The sequence below is a fragment of the Atractosteus spatula genome, chromosome 23 (genome assembly GCF_055471065.1).
Source record: "Atractosteus spatula isolate fAtrSpa1 chromosome 23, fAtrSpa1.hap1, whole genome shotgun sequence".
Taxonomy (NCBI): Eukaryota; Metazoa; Chordata; class Actinopteri; order Semionotiformes; family Lepisosteidae; genus Atractosteus; species Atractosteus spatula.
In genome coordinates, this window is record NC_142728.1 from 1512631 (window position 1) to 1535854 (window position 23224).

Genomic DNA, 23224 nt, shown 5'->3' on the forward strand with positions numbered 1-23224 from the left:
AAACTCTGCAGAACCGCGGAGAGGACAGGGACAGGGAGCGTGATGATATCAGGTGATGATGTCAGAACGTGCACACACTCACGCTTCCAAGCACTGTGAGAAAACCAGGGTTTTACTGGATGCACCTTGTCGAACCCCAACTGAACCAAGATGACAGGAGCAAACATTTCATAACAAACACAAGGCAGGTCTCATCGGCTTCGGCACACAGCTACAGCCTCCAAAGCGACACAGATCACCAATTGCAAACTGAGTCCGACACCCGACAGGCACGTGTTTCCAACAATCCTGCAGTATCAGAAACTCTCGTCATTTTCTGTCCATTATTCTGAGTTACCCAAGTTAGTTACTCATCTAGATGACACCTCTACCTGAGGCAGCCCACACACAGACCAGCTGCTGAACATTAGAAGTGTCACTTCTGCATCTGCACCACCTGTCCAATTCCAGTCCCCTGGAACAGCTCAAGGAAATGCACTACATACTGTTTTATTATTATTTCCCTGCAGAATACTGAGACCACGCTGCTCACAAACTCAATCACAGGCACGGAAACCGAACCCGTCTCCCAAGCTTAAGCTCCCATTATACAGAAAAGAGTGCTACTGCCACACAGGGGTCAGTCAACACCAGGAAGGAACTCAACTGTGATCCCCAGTCTCATGCTGTTGTAGACACCCTACTAATGCGAGCTTCTCACCAGACGATGAATCTTTCCTCATGCTTAACCACATTGTTAATTAGCCAGCCCAATCAGAGAAGTGAGTCTCAACACCCTTTAGCCACCGATTACTCACTTGGGCCACAGCCCGTGTCTTTATATCGGTGAAACCACGCAGCTGGATCAACAAACCGACCAACAGAGCACCAGCTCATTTTTCACAGAACAGCATCCTTCTTTTGACAGTGGTGTGAAATCGGGCTGCACGCTAACAAAATGCACAATGTTTTTAATGCAAAACGAGGTCCAATAACGATTCATTTTGATCCCAGTGGTGTTTACTAGTAACTCTACTTAAACGCCAGCGCACCCAGGGCTGGAGGATGGAGCGGCTGGTAACCCTTCACCTCGCACCGCAGCGCAAGATGCAGACAAGGCACAGGACAAGCGTCCCGTCAGCTCCTCTCTCCACCACAGTGCACTCTCTAAAACAGGGCGGGGAAACAAAATGAGCGTTTAAGCGGCTTGAACCCGGCGTCCAGCTCAGTTGTTGGAGCAGCTCTTACCGTGCTCCACGAAGACATTGCAGTGCTGGGCTCCATGGCGCGACGGCTCCCTCCTCGCTCCCTTGATGAAGTGCAGAGCCGGCAGACTTGGTCTCCTCTGGTCCCCAAGCACTTTCCCCGGCTGCTGCCCCATAAAGGAACGATGCCGATGCCAAGGCCACCGCCAGGAAGGAGGCACGATGGGTTTCCCTCGCCGTCCGGATCTTCGGATCAGCAGCCGGGCTCGGCCGGGGTCCGCTTTCCTGTTCCCGAGGAGCGGGGGAGAGACCGAGCGGAGCGGGCGGGGAGCGCAGAGCGCTCACTCCTGCATCGCCCCGGGCCCCGGCTGAACTTGGGCGGACACGGGAGCTGGGCTGCCTTCTGTTCCTCGTCTTCGCCGTTCGCCTCCCCCTTACCGATCATTTACAGCACCGCAGCGTGTCCGCGGCTTCCCGTTCCCCTCAGGGGCAAATAGTTCCGCCAGGGCAGCGTCTGCAGCAGCTACGAGGAACCATTCGGGGCATCCAGCTTGGCAAGTTCAATACCTTTCAGGGTATGGATCGGGGTCATTCTCATTGCATAATCTCATTTGTTGTGCTAGCTTCAGCTTGTCCAAGAACGGGAATCCACGTTCCCCCCCTCTCTCTTTTTTTAGTGCTTAAACTTCAGCAGGTAGGTCGTAGGAAAGCCCCCGGGTCAGCCAGTGATGAAGCCGCTTTAAAAAAATGAAAGCCCCCTTTTAAAAAGTCTAGCCTACTAATCATCTCCAGAATGGCGTATTTACATAAAGGCCTTTCAGTGTGCTGTTAAAGAGGTTAGAGCCGGCTGCCTGCGTTTGCTTTTATGACTACTAAGACGGCCGAGAACATAAATCTTTCAGTGTGGATAAAATAAAAAAAAAATATCTGACTGGAATGAAGTTTCGTGGGCTCTGATATTACACAAGATATGAACCCGGGCGGCTGAAACGCGATCACAGTTCTGTCCGCCTTCCTGTGAACTATGTCAACAACAAAAAAAAAGACTTCTTGATATCAGACCTGGTTAGGGGTCCACAATGTAACAGTAAAACAGCAATCCCTGCAGCAGGACGTGTGATCAGCTCCTGATATTTAAAGTCCTCTTAGGAGGGCACAAGTAAGGCACTGAATTCATTTTTTACGCACGATACATTCACTGCGATCTTTGCATTCGCTTTCAAAGCAACACATTGCACACCTGTGTGTCATTCAAGACCCCTCTTTTTTTTTGTGTACGATTTCATACGGATAACCCCCATCGAGGATCCTCGCAGTCTGACAGGGTTGTTCTGGTCACATTAAAGGGGAGGATGCTGGATTTCGTTTTCTGACGCGGTGAGCCCCGGAGAGCGCTACGCGGTGCAGTCGCATAGCGGTCATGGAAGCGGCCGATCAGCTCCGGGCTCAGCCCGCACACACCAGCTCGGGCGAGACCGACAAACGCACAAGGACGACACGGCTCGCCGAAAGACGTCTTCTGCCCGCAAGATACAAGCCACAAGCGCACCCCTGTACCTACGGCCAACCACAAGCCGTCAGCCGCTGAGCACCGACCTCACAGCTTCTCGCAACGTTTCTGTTCCTGGTTTTTTTTTCCCGTCTCTTTCACACGTCTGGATTTTCAGGTGTGTGTGTGTGTGTGGACCCCCGATATGATGCTAGCTTATTCCTGGTCTGGGTGGAGGAACTCGACTAAAAAACAAAGTTGAAGAACGCTGCAACAGCGGTGGCAGGACCTCTGCGCACAACAGTGGGGAACTCGGACCCCACTGACTGGGGTCAGTCTGACTGGCCCCGCTGCAGCCGCGGCGCAGCGCGTTTAAAGGGGGGTGGGGGTGACTCAATCAGCACGTATCGGATTTTTCTAGTTCATCATAATTTTTGATGTAAAACGCCCGAGCTTGCCTTTCGGGCTGCTGCCCGGACGTCAGTCTCCGTGCCCCCGGCCGGTCTGTCACGGTGCGGCTCTGCTACAGCGCCCCGACCCCCAGGCTACAGATCTGGGGGGGACCCCGGACACCTCCGCCCCCACCCCCTCCGGCTCTGCCCGACTTCCCCGTCCAGTATCGTCCGTCCTCCCGGGCCCTCCCGTGCCCGAGTACCCGAGGCTCCCTAAGACTCGGGCAAGCGGCGATCCGCTCCCTCTGCCCCGCCGTGTTAGCGACGTCTTCCTCGGAGATGACGAGGGACACCCGGGGCGCCTGTCCGATCAGGGCGAGCAAGCACGTCCTCTCTTCCGTACTCCGGCTATTTGCATGTATTTCTGACTCTCCCGGAGGTGGAATTGCTACTCAAACCTCGGTCACATACGCTCAACCGCCGCCATGTTTCTCTACGCAAGGAGATCAACTACACAGGAGGTGGTGGTGGTGGTGTTGGTGGGGGGGGGTACGTCGTACGTCCTTGCGTCCCGACGTAACGTAAGAATTCCCGAGGGAAGCGCGCAAGCGGTTGTAAGGACGAGAACGAGCACGTTGGTGGGGGAGTGCAGGAAAGGGAAAAGGAAGCGCGCCCCCGATTCTTTAACAGGGGGCGCGCTTCAGTGAGAAGGGCGCCTTAGGTCCAGAGAGATTTGGTTTTAACGGCAGAAAGACAGAAACTGGCCGTTCGCACGTTGCACGGGGGAACCAAAATGGTACTGCGGAGAACATATCCGAAGCGAACCAGAAGGAAAATGAAACTGTCAGGCAAACTACACGTGTGCTCGCTGCAGCCAACCCGCTCTCGTCTGCCTCCGGGTGTTTGTCATTAAGTTTATGTCCACTCAATCACATGCATAGATTTCAAGATGGGAAATCCAGGGAACGTCAGTCGGATGCATTTCATTGCATATGCTTCTATTGTTTTTTAAACAAATTCGTAAAGTTATGCTGAAGGATCATGTTTTTCAACAATCCTTTTGTTTAAAGTATCGCTTTCTGTTCCTTTCTTTCGCACAGTTGGCTCCAAGATTCAAATTTCACTTACTTTTGCAATAAACAAGACTGATGTGAGTCCTTTGATCTGAAACCCTTTCCAGAGGAGAGGGCAAACCCCAGTCTTTGAGCGCTGGGGGCAGCCGGTTTACAGGCTACTTGCAATTAGCCCCCAGAGTTGGAAAACAAAGCATCCACTTGGTTCAATAAAGTCCCTGTCTTCTGCAATAGAAAAAAACAGACACCAATGCAGCACTTGGTGACCAGAGTTACCTGTCCTATCCCCCTTCTTCTGAATAAACCCAGCTCTTTGATCAACCCCCTCAATCCAGGAGCAACAAGCGCCCTCATGATCAGCACATGGACAAATGGGTTATTTTACTACCTGCACAGAGTTACGTCCCCTTCTTCTTATAAAGAAGGTACATACCTGGGGCTGTATTGTCCTACATTGATGTTTTCCTTCTTGGCTAAGAAAAAACTATTTCTGCGAGGTTCAGGAAGTGTAGAAATGTTGTATTGTGAAGTTATTTCCTCTCGTTTAGCCAAACGATACGTTTTTTTCTGATACATTTTCGTAAGGCAAATGAGAATCGGCAAAAACATATAACATAGTTGCAGTTCCCACTATTGAGAAATAAGTGGGCAAAAAGAATAGAACATATTAGCTTAACTGCAAAGATCTGATCAGGAGTAAGGCTGCATCCCCCGTTGGATTTCAGTGAAAAAGTCACTAATTGATTTTACTCTGATAAAAGAAAGTTCTTCCATTAACTTTTGTCAATTAGCCCCCAAAAATGAATGTTTTAAAAGGAAAGTCTCCATCTTGTTTTAACGATGAGGGGTGTGTATAATATCTTCATCTTTATTTTACTTTCTGACAACTTAGACCAAAATGATCCAAGTGCTCCCCCTAGCAGCTGTTGTCACTCTTGCCAGCTTTACAACCGTGTTCGTAGTGCTCTTTCCAGGGCTCCATCAGCAGTGGACGAACACTTGGAAAGGCTTTGCAGTTGTTCCCGTCCTCCTCAAATGAAGGACATGCATGTTTCAGGTGCGCATGTTTTCGAGTAGGGAGGCTTGGTGGCACAGTGGTTGGGGTTCTGGGTTCAATTCTGGACCTGGGGTGCCCTCAGCCTGCGGTTCATATGTTTCCCCCCATCTTCACGTAGGTTTCCACTGGCTCCAAAGCCATACGGCTGACTGGCTTCTGGGAGAATTGGCCCTGCTGTCCATGTGTGCCCTGCACACTGGCACAGGTGTATCTTTCTTGGCAGGACAGACTCTGGCTTCTCTGCGACCCTGTATTATGATGTATTACCCCGAGGGGACACCAGTTCACTGCAGGGCAATACACTCGCAGCAGGGCCAAGTTTCCCAGAAGCCAACTAACATACCAGCGTGTCTTTGGATTGTGGGAAGAAACCAGAGCACCTGGAGGAAACCCACGTGAGCATGGGGAGAACATACAAACTCCACACAGACAGCAGCCCAGGGATCTAACCCAGCGGAGCAATGCAGCGATGCTTACCACTGCGCCATCCACAGGACCCGGCTGATCTGTCATTTATACATTTTATAAAAACTAACAAACTGCCTGTCTTTTAGCTTCCTAACTGCTTATAACCCTGGTAAGTGGAAGCATAACAGGGGGCATCCACAGGTCAGTGGAAACGTTATAGTAAAAAGGGAAGTAGAATGTCTTGCTTTGCAAATGTAAGCAATAACGAAAGTCTCAACAAGGAGTTGTTTTTCGTTATCCAAGCTTGACTAAAAACTAATGGTTCGTTTTATGGATTAGGTAATCTATGTTAAAGGTAGGAAGTTTGTCTGTTACTGTGTTTAAAAAGCACTGAGCAACATCTTTCGAAGAGACTAGCTTTTACAAGCTGATCTCCCGTATGCATACGAATCAACAGCTCTTCTTTCACCAGCATCCGAATCCTGTTACTTTAATGTTTCTTCATGACTGACCAAGCAATCAGGACCCTGGGCGAAGGGGGTCACCCAAGAGAACGGCCAGGAATGAACAGAAACCTGGAAGACGGTTCATTTGGATCGTTTACAAAGACTGCAAGGGAAAGGGGCAGTACCGACCCCAGCTTGAACTCTTGATCGCCGCGAGCCAAGCGGAAACCTAAAACACAATTGTGTTATACGTGTACAACAATTACAATACTCACGCAAAAGTCTCTACTCTTATGTTCAGGGGCGGTAATGTCATTTATTAACAGAATAATCTACATAAACAGACCTTACATGTGACCCTGAGCTTCTCCACACAACAGTGGAAGAGCCTCTTAAGAACACACTGGCTGTAGGTGCTTCTAACGCCTCTCCCTGCAACTGTGTTCAACTGTTAAATCGTCAAAAACGATTGATTATACAAAAATTCATTGGTCAACTTTAAAAAAACAAACAAATGCTGGTCCCTTTGTGACGTCGTGTCATACTCCTCAGCTGTTCACAGCCCGAAGGGGAGACAAAACCTCTTTTCGCGGAACCCCAGGTGACTGGATCGGAGACGGGCCGAGGAGAAGGAACCAGCAGGGCCGCACGTTTGCTGTCGGGTTGTAAGACTTTCTCAAACCCGGCGGGGGTCACAGCAGAGGAGCAGGAGCAGGGCGGTCTGGGCGCCTACCCCTCCTGCTCCAGCAGCCGCTGTCGAGTCTCCAGCACGATCTCCTCCATCACTTCCGGCTTCAGGACATCTTTGATCTGCAGAGGCAGTCGGACGAACACCGACAATAAGTGTCACACATACTGGTACTAAAAAACCACGTCACTGCTGTTCCACCTCGCTCCCACAGGAGCTGAAACTCCTGGCAGTTTTAACTGCACTCGAGTCCTCCGCTATTAACGGCTTTGAGGATTTTGAATATTTAAATCAGTTCCCCACATAGCCCTCTTTGTTCAGCTCTGTGTGCTCTTCAAAGCTAAAAAGATTCAGTTCTTTCAGCCTGACAGTCTGTTCCACTTCAAAGAAATGTCCTAAATTCGTCTACAAGCTGCTGTACAGCTCGACAAATTGAGCATGTACACCAAGCACACCTGTTGCCCCAGGGACTTTCTGGAACGGTGCACCTCTACAGCACTGTACCTGGTGCGAGAGGGAGGCTTCGTAGCAGTAGAGCACACTGGTGTCGTACAGGAGGACCTTGTGCGTGGCCAGGGCCAGCAGACAGTTCCGTAACCTGGAGATCACTTCCCTGTCCGAGAGAGAGATGGGCTGGAGGAGGAGGAGGAAAGGGACACAGGAATGGAGAAACATGATTATGCATCGTTACAGCAGCACAACGGAGCTAAGCGAAAGAGAGAGACCACACAATAAATCTTGTTGTAGGCTACTGCCTAGGATAAAAAAGGCAATCCGAGATGTTCAAAATCCAGATCCGTGTGCTACCAATCCTACTGATCCACCCCCTCTCACACTTTTTGCGGCTGTGTTTGAGTTCCTCAGTGAGCCCTGCTGCCACCCCCCTTACCTCCAGGCTGGTGTAGAAGCCCCCCGCCTCCTCGTCCTGCTGCCCGGGAGTGGGATACAGCCACACGTAGCCATTGTTGCCCAGGATGATGGAGGCGCCGCAGGGCAGGTTGTGGAAGTGGGTCTTCTGCCTCTTCACCAAGGATGGGGACACCTGCACCAGCACCCCCTGACCCAGCTGTGAGGAGGAGTGAGGGAAGTGGAAGTTCTGGTTAGCTACGAGTCTACTGAAAGTACACGTATTTAAGGTTAAGAAATGCCAATCGCCTTCACACACGAAGGTGCAAAAAAAATAAAAATAAAAAGAGAGCCGAGTGTCCTGGTCTTTATCATTTACAACGGTATTGTCTTTGTTATCAAAAGCCGGTGTTAGGTCTGAATCAATAAAAAGTTTACCTGCAATGACACAGGTGACTAGTCGGAAGTATTGAGAGCATTAATCTAGGTCCGTGCATCCATTCTTATCCTTTTAATCAATTTTATCCAGTACAGCCGGTGTGATTTAAAAACAAATGCATTACTTAACATTCAATCTTTTACATTCACTTTTTACAGTCTCTTTAAGCTGGACTAAATACAAGAACTAATTCCAGACGGTTCCCACTGTAAGAGAGAAACTATACAGAGTGTTCAATAAAGTATAAAGTGCTCGATTGCTCAGAAGACACTCACCTTCCCGTACTTCAGACTGCGTGTGTGAAGGGAAAGGGCCCCATCAGAAAAGACTGACTGCACTTCTGCCTGCGCAGCACTGAGTCAAGGAGCTGATCGTTCACGTTGCTCTGCAGACACAGTGTAACTGTGCAACTGGGAGTACCGATCATCTCCACTCGCAGCCAGATGGCGAAGCCGGGCTCAATCACTTCATTCCACCTGCAGCGCTACTTATATTTCCCGAAGAAGAAAGGATACACTGATCAGGTCTCCTTCTTGCAGGTAGTCTCTCATGGTCAGCTCATCTTCTGCCGATCTCCTTCTCTGAAAAACACCCAACAGTTAGACCTCATTCCCTTCACACATGGAGGCACTTGCTAACATGCTGCAATAAACTGACACACATTTTCATATTTTACAGTGCCCCTGAATAGCTCAGCTGCAGGAGAGTGCAGACCGAGTACATATGTGGCAGATTTCCAGAGTATATGAACAGACGTCTGCGACAATCATTCCCAGTCAGCTCAGCACAATGTGATGCAAGCACTACAGGGGAAGGGCAGGTTGTACTTCACCCAGGGTTTAGCAGTAACCCATACCACCTGTTACATCTGCTTGCTGTGTGATCACACTGAGCTGCACTGGTTTCCACTTAAATCTGCTGTTTGGTCTGTGGGTTTGCAGATTAAAACTGCAGGCCACGTAATCCACACCTCTCTTGGGTCTCTTGGTGTCCTGTCTTTTTGGATTCAACACCGATCTCTGTTGTCTGCCCGTAGCAAAGTAAAAATCCCAGGGAAACTGTATTTTTTCACAAAACAATCTCCCGGTAAGTCCTGCACAGTGACAGAGACATGCCAAGATCCCGGAGCTCTTCCTGCTCGGGGCAGCAGCGAGGCCTTACCAGCTCCCCCCCGGGGAGGTTCACTGAAGACAGCAGCAGCACGGAGTCCAGCCGGGAATTCGTCTCCACCTTCCACCGCTTCTGCTGAACCTGCAGAGACCGGCAGGCGGACATTACTCCCTGTGAGGCTGATCTCCGCCCATAACACCACAGCCACTAGGTCACCCCAGGAACCAGACCTAAGAGGGAGTGTTCGACCAGTCCACTCGAGAAAATAAGGTGTGCAGCTTTGCAACCACCAACGCCAAGAAACCTCAGGGACTTCTCTTCTAGGATTAACTAGCGGAGTCGCTTTAAGAACAAAAAAAAAATCTAAATGCCAATACAACGCACACTATCGCAAAAAGCATCTGAATATGTCTTCCTGCACTGCTCCGAAGAGAGTGAGAGGAAGTTGTGAGAATGCCTAAAGTCCATACAGAACTGTTGTAGGGACAAGGCATCCGCACTTGAGGCTACAATCTTGCATGGGAATGCACAGAAAGCACGGCAGTGATTCAAATGGGACCGTTTTGTAGAATGAGTCCCACTGCATGCTGTCTGCTACCAAAGGGAGAAATCTGTGATTGATGACTGTCTAAGGTGCTTCATAATATTGACTATTCAGCATGGAGGCTGCAGTGTGGTGGCATGGGAGTCCATCGTTAGGTCTGTGCACATGGGTTTCTGTAAAAGCCACGTGCACCACGACAGCACTAGACTGCCAGTATTGACGGAATGCATGATGATGCATCGCATAATGGCGATTTCAGAAGAGGAGTGATTAAAATACATTATAGCTTTCTTGCAGCCCTGAACTAAAACCTACCAAATGGCCTTTAGAAATGAGACCCAGAAGAGCAAATAAGGAAGAGACTATGGACAGCAGAGGCTGCAACAGAAAGGCGCAGGAGCAAATTCACAGTATTCATTTGAATGGCTCCCTGGCGTGCGAGGGAAGGTGTTCCCTTCTACAACTGCAGTGGTGATCAAAGCAAAGAGTGGGCATTGCCCCGTTCGGCACACTACCATTCTGTCCTTTATCGCGTCATGCTTTTTTGCAATAAAGCGTCCGTTCGATACGAGATTAACTTACTCACCGACGGCTTGTTGACCACTGATTCAGCAGCAGATCCGCGAGTGAAACAGACCTGTACACACTAGTGCGCTCCTGTGCGCCACCACCGCTCACCACAGCACACCCACCTCTCGCCGCCACGTACCTCAGTGACCCGGCCGACCACCACGTCCCCGACTTCGCCGTTGAACCTGAGCACAAAGACGAGACGCACACAAGGAAGGTTTTCTGCCTGGAAGAGCTGGCGAACGCACCAGGTGGGTTCCAGGCCGCTCTTTATAATCATAATAATAATAATGTTTCTTTATTAGCCCTATACAATTTCTTGCATTAGGAATTCGTCTTTTCGCATACCCCAGCTTTTTTCTCCATGGAGACACAGACACACAGACAGGGAGAGAAGCCTGGGGTCAGAGCGCAGGGTCTGCCATTGTACGGCGCCCCTGGAGCAGTTAGGGTTAAGGGCCTTGCTCAGGGGCCCAACGGAGTAGGATTCCTCTGCCGGCCGTGGGATTTGAACCGGCAACCTTCCAGTCACAGGCGCAGATCCTTAGCCACAGAGCCACTGCTCCCACCACAGATTGGAAAAGAGAGGTAAAGCTAACGGTCACCAAGGAGATGTTTGCAGCCGTGTTTCGAGTCGTCTGCGGACACGAACTCGCTGACGCGTGCCAGAGCTAAGGCATGAAGACGGCAGCACACCCTCCTAAGAAACCGCGGGCGTGGCGCTCCGGTGGGACTCACCTCGTCTTGAGGGGTCTCACACAGATCAGCTTGTTGACCCTCTCCACCTCTCCAGCCACCGAGGCGGTCAGCTTCTCATCGTCCATGTAGGTGCCATGCCCCCTGCAGGGAGACAGAGCGCAGACTCAGCCCCCAGCTCCTGGGCTCAGGCCCCTGGCTACACTCACATCCAGGTGAAGGACGCAGCGGCCAAGCCACGAGCAGCACAAACAGATATTTTAACGCTGGAACCCCCCCAGGAGCCATCAATCCATCTTCCATCCGTTTCATCCAGTTCAGGGCTGCGGAAGAGCCGGAGACTTTCTTGGGAAGCAACAGGTGCTGGGCAGGGTACACCCTGGACAGGACACCAGATCTTCACGAGCACACAGACATGTACACACTCACACCAGGGACAGTCTTACTAGACGCCAACTCACCTACCAGCATGTCTTTGAACTGTGGGAGGAGACTGGAGCACCAAGAGGAAACCCACGCAAACAAGGAGAGAACATGTAAACCATTTTACCAATACTATGGTTGCTTTCAAACGCCTACACCGAGGAACGTCTTGTTATCCGTGTTGTTGGGGAACGACGCTGTGTCAGGACCGCACGACAGCTGTTCCCACATTTCAGGATGAAGTTAAGGAAGTTAAGGGATCCCGAGCACAACTAGACAATGTGAAACAGCACATAAAACCCCAATCTCTAATCTCACTGAGCCACCGGAGTCGCTACATTAGTTCACACACTAAACACTCGAAAGGTTCCACCGTTGTTTTATCAGCGACATCTGCCGGACGAGTGTGCAACAACAAGCGAGAAATCCACTACATTAAACCAGAGAGCGTGTTCTCCGCTCGTTAATCCAATCTTTACATGAGGTTAAAGGGTTTCATCTCTTTTTATTCTATCTCCTCCACCTTAGGTGACCGTTTTTCAAAACCAAAAAACGGTCAATCTGCCAGCGCTACTTAAAATGCTCTTAATACCACTGACAACATTAAAGAAGGTAAATGTCAACCTAACTGCTCAGCTTTCATTCAGCTGAAAGGTATGGTCAAGGCGGAAACGAACTCAAACATAACTGCATACATTTTGGCGAAAATTAACACAATAAACTTTATTCCTGTTATTTTGGAAAGAACACACGTGTACATAGACATCAACTTCAGAAAAGCCTCTGCGAACTATCTGTAAAATATTACAAAACCTTCAAATACCTCATGAAACCAGTGTCTGTTGTAATGACATCTCCTGGAGCTACAAGATGTTTTTCTTCGGTTGCAGATAAAGAATCTGTCACCCGTTTACGTCCACTAGGCAGTCTGATATCAACAGCCATCTTCAATTCCTCTGTGCGCACACGGTCGCGGCTCTGTTTGATCACGTCACGGCGCTTATTGTTGACGTCACCGCTCTCCTGGCACCGGAATGCAGTGCAGCACTCAATCACAATAAACTTTTAATGAATTAATCACCTGGACGTATTATGCAAGTTTTTTTTACGTACTAGAGTGAATAAAGAAATCTACAAATACACGTCGATGTTAGAATAAAACAGCGAAATTTAGTAAATCACTTCTGAATTATAAACTTGAAAACTGAAGCTTCACTGGTTCAAGATATTTATTTAAGAACGTGAGTTATATCTATATAGATCACTGTAAAGAAAACAGCGAGTCAAGGAAAAATAATAACAATAAAAAATAATTCTCGCCTGCAACTCACAACAGGCAGCCCCACTGATGCTCAGCAGGTGTGAGCCTGTTCAGTACCTGGAGGAGAGACTTCTGGGGAAAACAGGTTGCTGCTGTAAGAGGTGTTAGTGGGGCCACCAGGGGGCGCTCACCCTGCGGTCCATGTGGGTCCTAATGCCCCAGTACAGTGACAGGGACACTACTGTAGAAAGGCGCCGTTCTTCGGATGAAACGTAAAACCGAGGTCCTGACTCTCTGTGGTCATTAAAAATCCCAGGGCGTTTCTCGAAAAGAGTAGGGGTGTTCCCCTGGCGTCTTGGCCAAATTTCCCCCTAACCTTTACCAGTCATGGCCTCCAAATAATCCCCATCTCTGAACTGGCTTCATCACTCTTGTCTCCTCTCCACTGAGAGCTGGTGTGTGGGGAGCGTACTGGCGCATCATCCAGGTGGGGTTGCACACCGGTGGGGGTGGAGGGGATCCCCATTAAAGCGCTATATAAGTATAAGCAATCATTATTAAAATAGATCCCAGCAATTACATTAATACAAAAAGTAGCGCGAATTTACTGCCTCCTCTAGTGGACACTGAGGGAAACGCAAGTGAGCTTGGAAGGACATTTTTAGTAATAATGATTATATCTGTTTCATTTACCAGGAATGATATTATTTGTTTTATATGGGACGTTACATTTTGCTTACTGTGTGAAACTCACATGATACCAAATACTAAGGTGTGAAGTCAAAGCCTGCAAATAAATAGAGAGGATTGGAAGGAAACGAGTCTGTCGGTGAGAGAAGGAGAAGGTGTCATCCTAATCTCAGGATAATTTGGGTTTCAGATGTCTTTCTGTAATAGTTTGAAAGAGTTTCGAGACTATTTTTAAGTTTTAATCCACACTTCAATGAATTCCTTGAGACTCGTGTGTTTATGTCGACCTTGACAAGAAAAGAATAACATTTCCACAGGTCTCTACGCAATATGAGAAGACAATGTAAAAGCAAAGGGCGATATACCACATATCAAATATAGTGGTACAATGCGCTGCTGAGACCACGTTTAGATTACGGTGTTCGATTTCGATCACAACACTGAGAGAAAAGGTTTTTACTGTTTTGCAATCAGTCCAGAGAAAAATATGCAAATACATGATCGAGATTAGGAGGGCATGGTGGTCCAGTAGTTAGCATTGCAGTCTCGCAGCAGTGAAGACTGGGGTTGAGTTCCTGGGGAGCTGTCTGTGGGGAGTTTGTATGTTCTCCCCGTGTGTGCATGGGTTTATTCCACAGTCCAGAGACATGCTGGTGGGTTAATTGGCCCTGGTGTGAGTGTGAGTGTGTGTGTGTGTGTGTGTGTGTGTGTGTGTGTGTGTGTGTGCGTGCGTGCGTGCGTGCGTGCGTGCGTGCGTGTGCCCTGTCATGGACTGGCGTCCTGTCCAAGGTGCTCCTTGTCTTGTGCCTGTTGCTTGCTGGGATAGGCTCCAGCTCCCCTGTTACCCTGAACTGGAAGAAGGGGCTAGAAAATTAATGAACGGAGTGATGGATGGATTATCAAGATTAAAATGACAACACCGACAGGCTGAAGGATCTGGACCCTTTTAGTCTTGAAAAGAGAAGACTACACCTGAATAACATATTCAGATTAAAACATAAACATGAGAAATATAAGACAGGGGGCATGAGTGGAATCAACAGGGAAGTGCAATTGAGACTGAGAACAGGAGGCATCTCTATACACAAACAGTTGCAGAAGCATGGAACAAGCTACCCAGGTATATCAAAATCCCTGGGTTCTTTTCAGAAACAACCAAAGGAGATCTTCCAATAATTAGCTACTGGAAACCAAACGAACCAGATGAGCCAAATCTCTTGGCTTCTTTTGTCATCTTTCATATCTTCTTACTTTCCTGGCTCAAATCTTCTCTTAGCGCTTCAATAAGCCAACACTGAAAATGTTTTGAGGATTTCTGCAATAATTGCATATTGGTGGTTTTGAAGAGTTACAGTAATAATGCTTACCTGAATGTTAAAAAAAGATTGAAATATTCATGGGTGTTTCATGAACACAAAATTATGCATGTAGTAGTTTATTTAGAATGCAAGATGAAAAGTACAAAGTTATTTACATCTGCATACATATACTATTAATATATAATACCAAAGTGTTGTAAATACTGTTTTACATAAATATGTACATACATAAAGTGACTATTTAGTGGAAGTATAGCACAGTTTTAAAATTATATTTACATTTAATATATATTTTAATCATTTTATATACATCTTCTGTTTCTTACAATTATTTTCTCCCGTACAGGAAGGGTTTCATACAGGTGTGGAGACACTAGGGGCGCACCAAGCCACACAAAAGCAAAGGAGCATTCCAGCTGAGAGCCATCGGAGAACGATAACATCCATCAAAACAGTTTGAATACAAACTTAAACCACATCAGCTCGGCGGACACTGTGTGTCACTTCTCATCTTTTCAGTAACCATTATGGTATAGAAGAAGTTCTTAAAATGTGTGTGTTGTTTTAAAACAGTAACATATTCTGAACAAAGATCTAGAGGACCGGATGCATTAAACAAACAGCATTGTTCTCTCACACAATGTAGCACATTTTGTATACAAGAAGTATACCACCAATTTTCCCATTTATACCCAAGGTATTCTAAGAAACAGTATGTCTTTGACATACCTACTGCAATCCATAATTTGACTGACGGTTGTTTTTATAAAGTTTTCTTGTTACGACATATAGACAGGTTCCATTGTGTTTCCAAAAGAGAGGAGAGCAATTTAGCTAACATCTAATCCTTCATACATACTGTATTTAGCACAGCTGTCACTTTCTAAAGCATGGGAGAATAAAATTCAGGCACAGCGCACCCCCCTGCCATTAATAGTACCGGTGCTTAAATCGACTACTGTTTTTCAAAAGTCCGCTTTAAGCTGATGCGCAGAGCTTGCGGCAGCGCGAAACAGAACTCCTCACGTCTAGTTAACGATTATAGGCGGCGGCTATAAGTCTCATCGCTGAAATAACGGGCCGTTCCGTTGAGTCTCTCAGAACTGGCTCTTGTCCGCGTTCACATCCGCCGTGTAACACTGCCTGCCCTTCGGGTGAGCTTGCGTTGACTTTCCCTTTCTGCCAATGCGCACAAGGTTAAAACGTGGGTCATGTGCGACCGAGACGCGGGGCCAGGGCGACGCGGAGGCCGGGAGAGAGCGAAGCCTCCGCGTGTTGCCGGGTTCGCGACCTGTTTTTTTCTGGGTCCCCTGGCTCCCCGCCATCACAGGACCATGGTGGGGATGTGGTGCGCCAGGGACACCGGGTGAGGCACGGGGGGCATCTGCGGCGGCGGGGGGGAGTGGGCCTGCAGCGAGACCACGGCCCCGGTGCCGGAGGGCCGGTGCCGGGCGCTCTTCTGGTGCGCCCGGAGCCCGGCCAGCTGCGAGTAGGCGCTCTGACACACGTGGCACTTGTAGGGGCGCTCGCCCGTGTGGAGCCGCACGTGGTTGCGCAGCGTGGAGGACTGGCTGAAGCGCCGGTTGCAGAAGCGGCAGACGAAGGGCTTGTCCAGCGTGTGGATCCGCATGTGCGAGCGCAGGTTGCTGCGCGAGTTGAAGCCGCGGTGGCAGATGACGCAGCGCATGCGGCTGGAGGCGGCGGAGGAGGAGGAGGAGGAGGCGGAGGACGAGGAGGAGGAGGAGGCGGACGAGGAGGAGCCGTCACACAGGTGGAAATCGTCTGCAAGGGGAGAAACGGGCGCCCAGCCGTTAATCGCGCCGTCGGGTGAGAGGGCTCCTGCTAAATCCAGACTCCTCGGACGCGGCTTGCGATCGAACACGGCGGCGGCGTCCTCTGGAGCTGTGTAGTGTTAGGAGTGTCACCGTGGCGCAGATTGTGTAACACCACCAAAGAAACTAAACTGGCCATACCGTGCGCCCTTGTGACTTAAAAGTCCGTCGTTGGGACTTCATTTCGGAATGGTGTGGCATTAACGTTTCAAAAAGCGGAGTTCAGGTAGGCAACACCGCTTCACAGACATGTTTGAATAAACGACTGGGGGAATGCTACGGACGGGACGCCCTTTGCTCAAAGCAGAAGAAAAGCACCTCGCGATTAAAAGGCTTAATCGCAGTATCTCAGAAATCTATGGCCCCAAAGACAAAGGGATTTGACTAGATAGCATCTTTCCTTTCAACAGCGAGACCCACAAGCGAGGCAGGGGGAGTTTAAAGGTAATAGGCGCAAGTACTAATCAACTCTTTGTCACACGAATGGCCCTGATAGCGATCAGCCCCGCTCGGCTTAAGCTCCTCTTAAGCTCTCAGCACAGTACCTACCGGTCTTCTGCTTTTTCTGGTGCTCGTCCTCTATCCCTGGGACCCCAGGGATCCCCAGGAAGGTGTTGTGGGAATTTCCGTACCACACCAGCAGCTCCTGGTCAGGGGGGATTGTCTGCACAGGAAAGAAAATAATACTGAAGTCATGGCAGCACTTGAGCACAGTCCCCCCAAAAAAAGTGCCGCAGAAGAAAAAGATGCTGTACACACTTTATGGACCTCACCCGCACAGATGTTGTGCTTTTCTGTGTGCGGTATGATAAGTGATATCATTATCGGTGGTATTTATAAAGATTGTTCATGGAAGTGGAACTGTTAATTGCCTCTGGAATGCCTCTGGAATGGCCTTGGCACTCCTCACTCTGATACTCTGCACTGCTGCTGGCGGCGCACACAGGGCTTCGGGAAAGAGAAGCTTCTGGAAGAAACGCTCCTCTTTCCTCGCCCTGCTAGCGAGGTTTTTGTGTGGGAAACCGGGTTTGACCGGCCGAAGGAGTTTCTCCACGCCGCCCCTGTCTCCACGGGCCCGTTCTCAAGCTGGCTAGGCCCTCGACGGGCTCGTTTAGCGCAGGGCGCACACAGGCACAGGCACGCACACACTCACACCCAGGAGCCCATTCACCTAGCAGTAGGCCTTTCAACTGTGGGAGGAGACCCAAGCGAACACTGGGAGAACATGCAAACTCCACACAGACAGCACCCCAGGTCCGGAACTGAACCCAGGGCCCCAGCGCTGCGAGGCAGCGATACTAACCCCTGTGCCATCGTGCTGCCCGTACTGACCACTTGAAGAGCACTACATCATACTAGGGGGTATACGTCCTGGGTTTCTCTACTCTTTCGTGCTTGGGAGAAAATGTACAGTATCTGCTTCCTAGTTCCTTTTTGTTGTCTGCTCATTTCGGCCTGCCCTGGAGTCTCTGCTCACCTCCACAGCTTTGTAGAAGATGCTGTTCCCGATCTGCACCACCTCCAGGTTCTGCTCCTGCTCGTTGCGGGCACACTTGATGTAGGTCATCCAGCTGCGGTGGTCCTCCTGGCTGGCGTCGATGAAGTAGCGCACCGTGCCATCCTCATTGAACACCTGGGGACAGAAGCACTTCAGAGTCAAGGTTCCACCCCGGGCGCAGGGGACGAACACCACTCTGTGGGTGAGTCTCATACAGTACACAAAAACATTGGGTTACTAGACTTATCTCTAGTGCCAGGAGTCATCACTACTGTATTGGCAACGGTGAAATAAGACTTTTCATTGCTCCGTAGGGTTTTTAAAAGCCTCACGAGGCCGCCTTTTACAAATCCCAGCGCTAGATTAGTGTAGGAAACGATGAGTGACACGAGGAAGGTGACGTGTCAACTCATTTGACCGTTTTGGTAGTTGGTAGCCAAGCGATCCCAGGATCTCATCCAGCTGTTTCTTTGAAAGAAGCCGGGGTTGCGGGTTCAACCACATGGCTGGGAAGCAAGTTCCATACACCCGCCACCCTTTGTGTAAAGGCGTGCCTCCTGTTCTAGGTTTTTAATGCACTTGCTTTATTGGGATTTTGGTCTTTGAGGCACCGACTACAACCTTAACACGTGGAAAGGTCAAAGGCATTAGACATCTTCGTTTGCCGTGCGGCTTACTGCAGAAACGCAGGGCTAAGTGGGGCAGCTCAGGTCAGAACCGAGACCAGCAGCCTCCGATCCACAGCGGTCAGGCACGGATGAACAGACGGGTACAACGCCGGGAGGCTGTGGCAGGCCTGGTTACTGAAGCGGCACGCAGAGTTCCGCGCCATCTTGCTGGAAGGAGAGCTTGGCGGCGTGGCGGCACAGCACCGGCCCGGCTACCCTACCTCCCACATCAAGTTGTTGTTCTTGAAGAGGTCCACGTGCTCCGGCGAGATCACCCTGCCCGTGAAGGGGCCCATCTCGGTGCCAGCCTTGATCCACGTTTTGGAGAAGATGCCCAGCCCTTCCCCCGGGATGGAGCTCTGCGCGATGATGACCTCGCTGGGCAGCACCAGACTCGACAGCTTCTGGACCTCTGCGGGCGAGCGAGCAGACGGGAAACGCGGCTTTAAAACGGCGTTAGGAGCCGCCGCAGCGAGTTTGTTTGGAGGCCTTTAAATTAAACGCGAGTTTTCCACATTTTCACGGCTTAAACGAAATTAGCAATTTATCCGCACACGTAGCACAGATATACTTGGGATTTCAACAACTTTTGTCCTGTAGCCGCGCTACATAAAGCTCTTGCCTCGTGATATTTGTAAAATACCAGAGAGAAATAAATCTCTTCTGTATTTTTTTCATAAACCATATAAACCATTTTTATTTCTAAAACCGAAATGTCTGTTAAAAGCACCCGTGTGTTTAAACTTTTGAAAGTGTCATGTTTGAAATAATTACGGAGAATCCGAACGATAGAAATACTTTTTTCCTATAAAATATCAAATCTGTGCTATTCGATCAATCGTTATAACGGAGGGAAAAAAGGGTTCTCGTTTTGGAGAAGATGCTCGCAATTCAATCTTTTTTTTTTTGTTTGTTGTTATTCGAGTTGAGAAAAAAACCCACAATTTTTTCTTTAATGTCTGAATCAAAGGAATTTTATCGGAGAGGGGGAAAAGACGGCCCAGATAGAGGTTAAACGGTCCTCTATTACTTGAGATCCAGCAATTTGTCATGCTTTAGATGTGATATACATTCATTAAACTCAACTGGAAAGAAACGGCTAATTCCAAATTCATTATCCCTTTAAGAACTTTGTAGCAATAAATTTAGTCTGAATGAAATGAGGACTTGTTTAAAAGGCCCAGGAATTTCTCTGACAAAAAAATGGAAAGGCGATTAGATGCTTGACATGGTGTGAATGGCAATAGAATTAGCCTTCATGGCGAATTAGAGGAGGAACAGCAATCTTTTAAGGCCAGAAAAAGAGGAAAAACACAGGAATCCAGAGCTGCCACAGCCGAGGAAAAGAGACTGTCCGGAGATTGATGAATGAGGGATAAATCCCGGGACATCTTAAAGAAAGGAGACTTTTCTCTTTCTATAGCCCCTGGTTTAAGTGGAAATTTTCTCAGGTCAAGCACAAAGTTAACCAAATGAATTTAATACCCTTCTTCTTTAAGTCAGCAACAGTTACACGCCTAATAAGCTTCTAAATGCGAGGTCTCAATGCGCTAAATGGGTTAAATACGCTAAATGGGTGGAAATAAAGGGGGAAAGGGGGGAAAGTGGAAAGCAGGAATGGGAAAGTCCCAGAGACCTTGGGAAGAAATCTCCAACAGAAAAGTCTGGGTTTAAGATTGTACTTTTCAGCTCCCTCCGGCTGACAGCGAGAGCGCTCAGACCCCACCGAAGTCTTAAGCCAGGCGCTACACAAAATACGCTACGTTTTCTGCAAGTTTATCCCGTCATTGAAATCTACCGGTGGCCCATCAATTAAAACGAAAAAGAAAGAGCAACACGGAAAAGGATGAATTAGTTAAAACGACGGCAGCAAGATCACATTGAAAAAAATCACGAGCAACTTGAAAGAGTCCGAATAGAAATTGTTTTTTGGAGAGCATTCACAAAACATCCTGCACGTTATTACAGTCTGGAATGCCCTACCTTTTCACTAATTGCTTCGCAATTGTGTCTCACAACGAGCATTCGTTTGTTTGTGTTTCTGTCTCCCGCGTCCACAAATCACTCAAATATGTAAGTAAATATTTAGGATCGAGATTCACCGCATTTCTTTCTGCATACTTTCCTCTCTCGTTGTCGGAAGCGATGCATAGCGCGGAAGGACAACAGGTAGGTGGACACGCGTGTGTCCTTTCACGGAGGCTCAGCGCGAGAATCCCAAAAGGTATCCCATATTGCTTAACATCGGAGACGAAGGCGAGATTTTCAAAGGGCTACTCACCTCCGGAGAAAGACTGCGCAAGGACCTCGGCGGTGAAGGCGGTTTTGGGGTTGACGCCGCCGGTCTTCTCTTCAAAGAGGTGCTCACCGAGCACGTTTCTCCAGCGCCCATAGAGAAAGCTGTGAAGGATGTCTGAGGTAATGATCTCAGACAGGGACAAACCCTGCGGTTTAAATCCAGACTTCAGTACCAAAGCTTCTGCGGGCAGAACTGAACCCATGGCACCGCTAACTGTCAGGACTTACCCGCTCAAACTCGGGGACACCGAATTTCTGGCGCTTCTAAGAGTTAGGGCTTTCTGGAGTTCAGCTACTGCTAGTGCTGTGGGAAATCAGAAGCAGCGAAGCTGAAAGATAGCGGGTTCGAGAACAACAACAACAGCAAAAAAAAAAATATTTTGTCCAACAGTATTCCTCCTTTGGAGACGGTTGGCTTGCAAATGTTTCGTCTTGTCAAAGTCTCGCTTCTCTTTATATGTGCCTGGTTTGACCCCTTTCTAATTAGTTATTAATGACCCACCCCTTATGTTCTATAGACTTGTTCTACTAGAAAAAAAAAAGAGCCAAGCCTTTATTGAGTGGCCACCCCTTTGGGGAAAGAGAGAGAGAGAGAGAAAGAGAGAGAGGGGAGGCTCGAGACACAACAAGCACCTTTCCGCAGCGGAATAATCTTCAGCCCCGACAATGGCGCATCTACACCCGCTGCTGCCTCGCCCGGGCGGCCGCGGTGCCTTTCTAGTCATAGAGTCATACTTGGCAAAGCAAAAAGCTACATTTACTCAGGCAGAACACACCAGTTCCCACCATGAAACACACACACAATGAAGTAGATTATTATTATTATTATTATTATTATTTTTTTGGAACAAGCAAAGCACTTGGATCCCCATCTCCTGCTAAAAAAATAAAGATAAAGATCAGGGCGCAAGCTTTTACTTCAACCTTCAGCTCACGAATTGGAAGTTTGCGATTTCACCCTCAACAAAAAATAAAAAAATAAAAATGGGTCCATCTGTCCAACACACGAATAACCAGGTAAACTGTCGTTACAGCTTGTGGTTTATCTGGAAGTGATATTTTCATTACGCATGGAAAATACGACCTGGCCGTTTTGCTTTTGGCATTGGGTGTCTTATTTAAAACGTTATGGTTTCACTGATGAGGAAAACGCTAACATCTCTATTTGCAATCCTGCAATCCAAATCAGGGTTCTTCATCTTAGAAATTACGAACTGGTTCTGTTTTAATTGCTGTAAACTGCGAGACTCTACAGTGATAACTGAGCTTAGTTTGTGGGGGGCGGTTTTACTAATACGTTATACAAACATTCCCAAAACAGCCAGTAAATCGAACAGTATATCCACGTGAGTATTAGTTATATAAATGGTTTGATAAGTGTTTCTCGACGGAAGACTTTACCATGATTTTATTGTGACCCTCGCCCTAAATGTCAATGTGTCTCATCAACATTAATCTTAAGGTTAATGTGCCGTAATTATGAGTATTGTTGTGCTGAAAGAATGTGACATTTTATTAGCTTTGAATGGAACAACTTAGGCCCTACCAGTAAAAAGGCTCAGACCATATTACGGGAAAGTGGTATGACTGGCAAGTCACTTTTGTGATAAAACTAAAAACAGCCTTACATCTCACCGATCCAGGTGAAAACTTTCCTTTCTATCCCAGAGCACGTGGCGGTACAATGGTCGGAGAATATTAAAAGTACATTTTGAAAAATGGTGAAAACTGAGACACTTCCGTCTGCATTAAAAAAAAAACTAAATCAGGACAAAACCATGAACGTGATTTGATACAGTTATAGGTACCGTGTAAAAGACTGGGTTATTTATTTTTAAAGCAAAAAAAAACACAAAAGAGAAAAAATACAGGTAGTACAGTTTCTGAGAAAGTCAGTAGCAAACACTGATTGAACAGCGAACGCCTTTAGGTGCCGTCGCAGTAGTATATGTAAATGTGCATGTTTGCGATTGCTTATAAGTATATATTGGAATCGCGTGTCTTGTATGTTTTTCTTTATTGTATCAGTTGAATACCGCCTTTAGGTGAACAGGATATGAAAAACGTACGCCGAAAATCATTTTTAAATAATTTCATTGAGGAAATATAAATGTTAGGAATTTTGACGGCACAACATTTTTGTTACAAAAATGATGTCGATAAAAATCCGGTGAACGCGACGTGTTACGTAATCCCATTTTTAAAAGTACTTTTTTAAAAAAGATTTTTGCGAAACCGAGAACGTAACGTTGCGCGGAGACAGCAATGTGTATTTTTTTGTTGCTTTCTGGTT

The 23224-nt window shown here is 48.0% G+C and overlaps 3 protein-coding genes across 5 annotated transcripts in view; all 3 read right to left on the bottom strand.

The window, feature by feature from the left end:
• The window catches only part of abl1 (ABL proto-oncogene 1, non-receptor tyrosine kinase), a 40308-nt gene extending 36735 nt beyond the window's left edge, over positions 1-3573 (bottom strand). The window contains exon 1 of the mRNA XM_088940696.1: positions 1228-3573. Within this exon, the coding sequence (XP_088796822.1) occupies positions 1228-1360 (133 nt within the window). The 5' untranslated portion in view covers positions 1361-3573. The remainder of the gene's footprint in view (positions 1-1227) is intronic.
• Positions 3574-6345: 2772 nt separating this feature from the next.
• On the bottom strand, positions 6346-12328 carry exosc2 (exosome component 2). The gene is made up of 9 exons (XM_088940804.1): positions 12189-12328; positions 10985-11086; positions 10386-10431; positions 9184-9273; positions 8538-8603; positions 8298-8366; positions 7627-7803; positions 7242-7370; positions 6346-6859 (listed from the first exon to the last, which is right to left on the bottom strand). The coding sequence occupies exons 1-9, from the start codon at positions 12308-12310 to the stop codon at positions 6779-6781; spliced, it is 882 nt and encodes a 293-aa protein (XP_088796930.1). The 5' UTR covers positions 12311-12328; the 3' UTR covers positions 6346-6778.
• Positions 12329-15959: 3631 nt separating this feature from the next.
• Positions 15960-21134, bottom strand: prdm12b (PR domain containing 12b). 3 transcript variants are annotated; one of them, XM_088940778.1, is made up of 6 exons: positions 20915-21134; positions 18855-19045; positions 17945-18100; positions 17017-17131; positions 16366-16417; positions 15960-16326 (listed from the first exon to the last, which is right to left on the bottom strand). In XM_088940778.1, exons 1-6 carry the CDS (start codon positions 21132-21134, stop codon positions 15960-15962), a joined length of 1101 nt encoding a protein of 366 aa, XP_088796904.1. The 3 variants fall into 3 exon arrangements, with proteins under 3 accessions (XP_088796904.1, XP_088796903.1, XP_088796902.1); XM_088940777.1 differs by having other exon boundaries at positions 15960-16417; XM_088940776.1 differs by having other exon boundaries at positions 15960-16537.
• Between the last annotated feature and the right edge of the window lie 2090 nt (positions 21135-23224).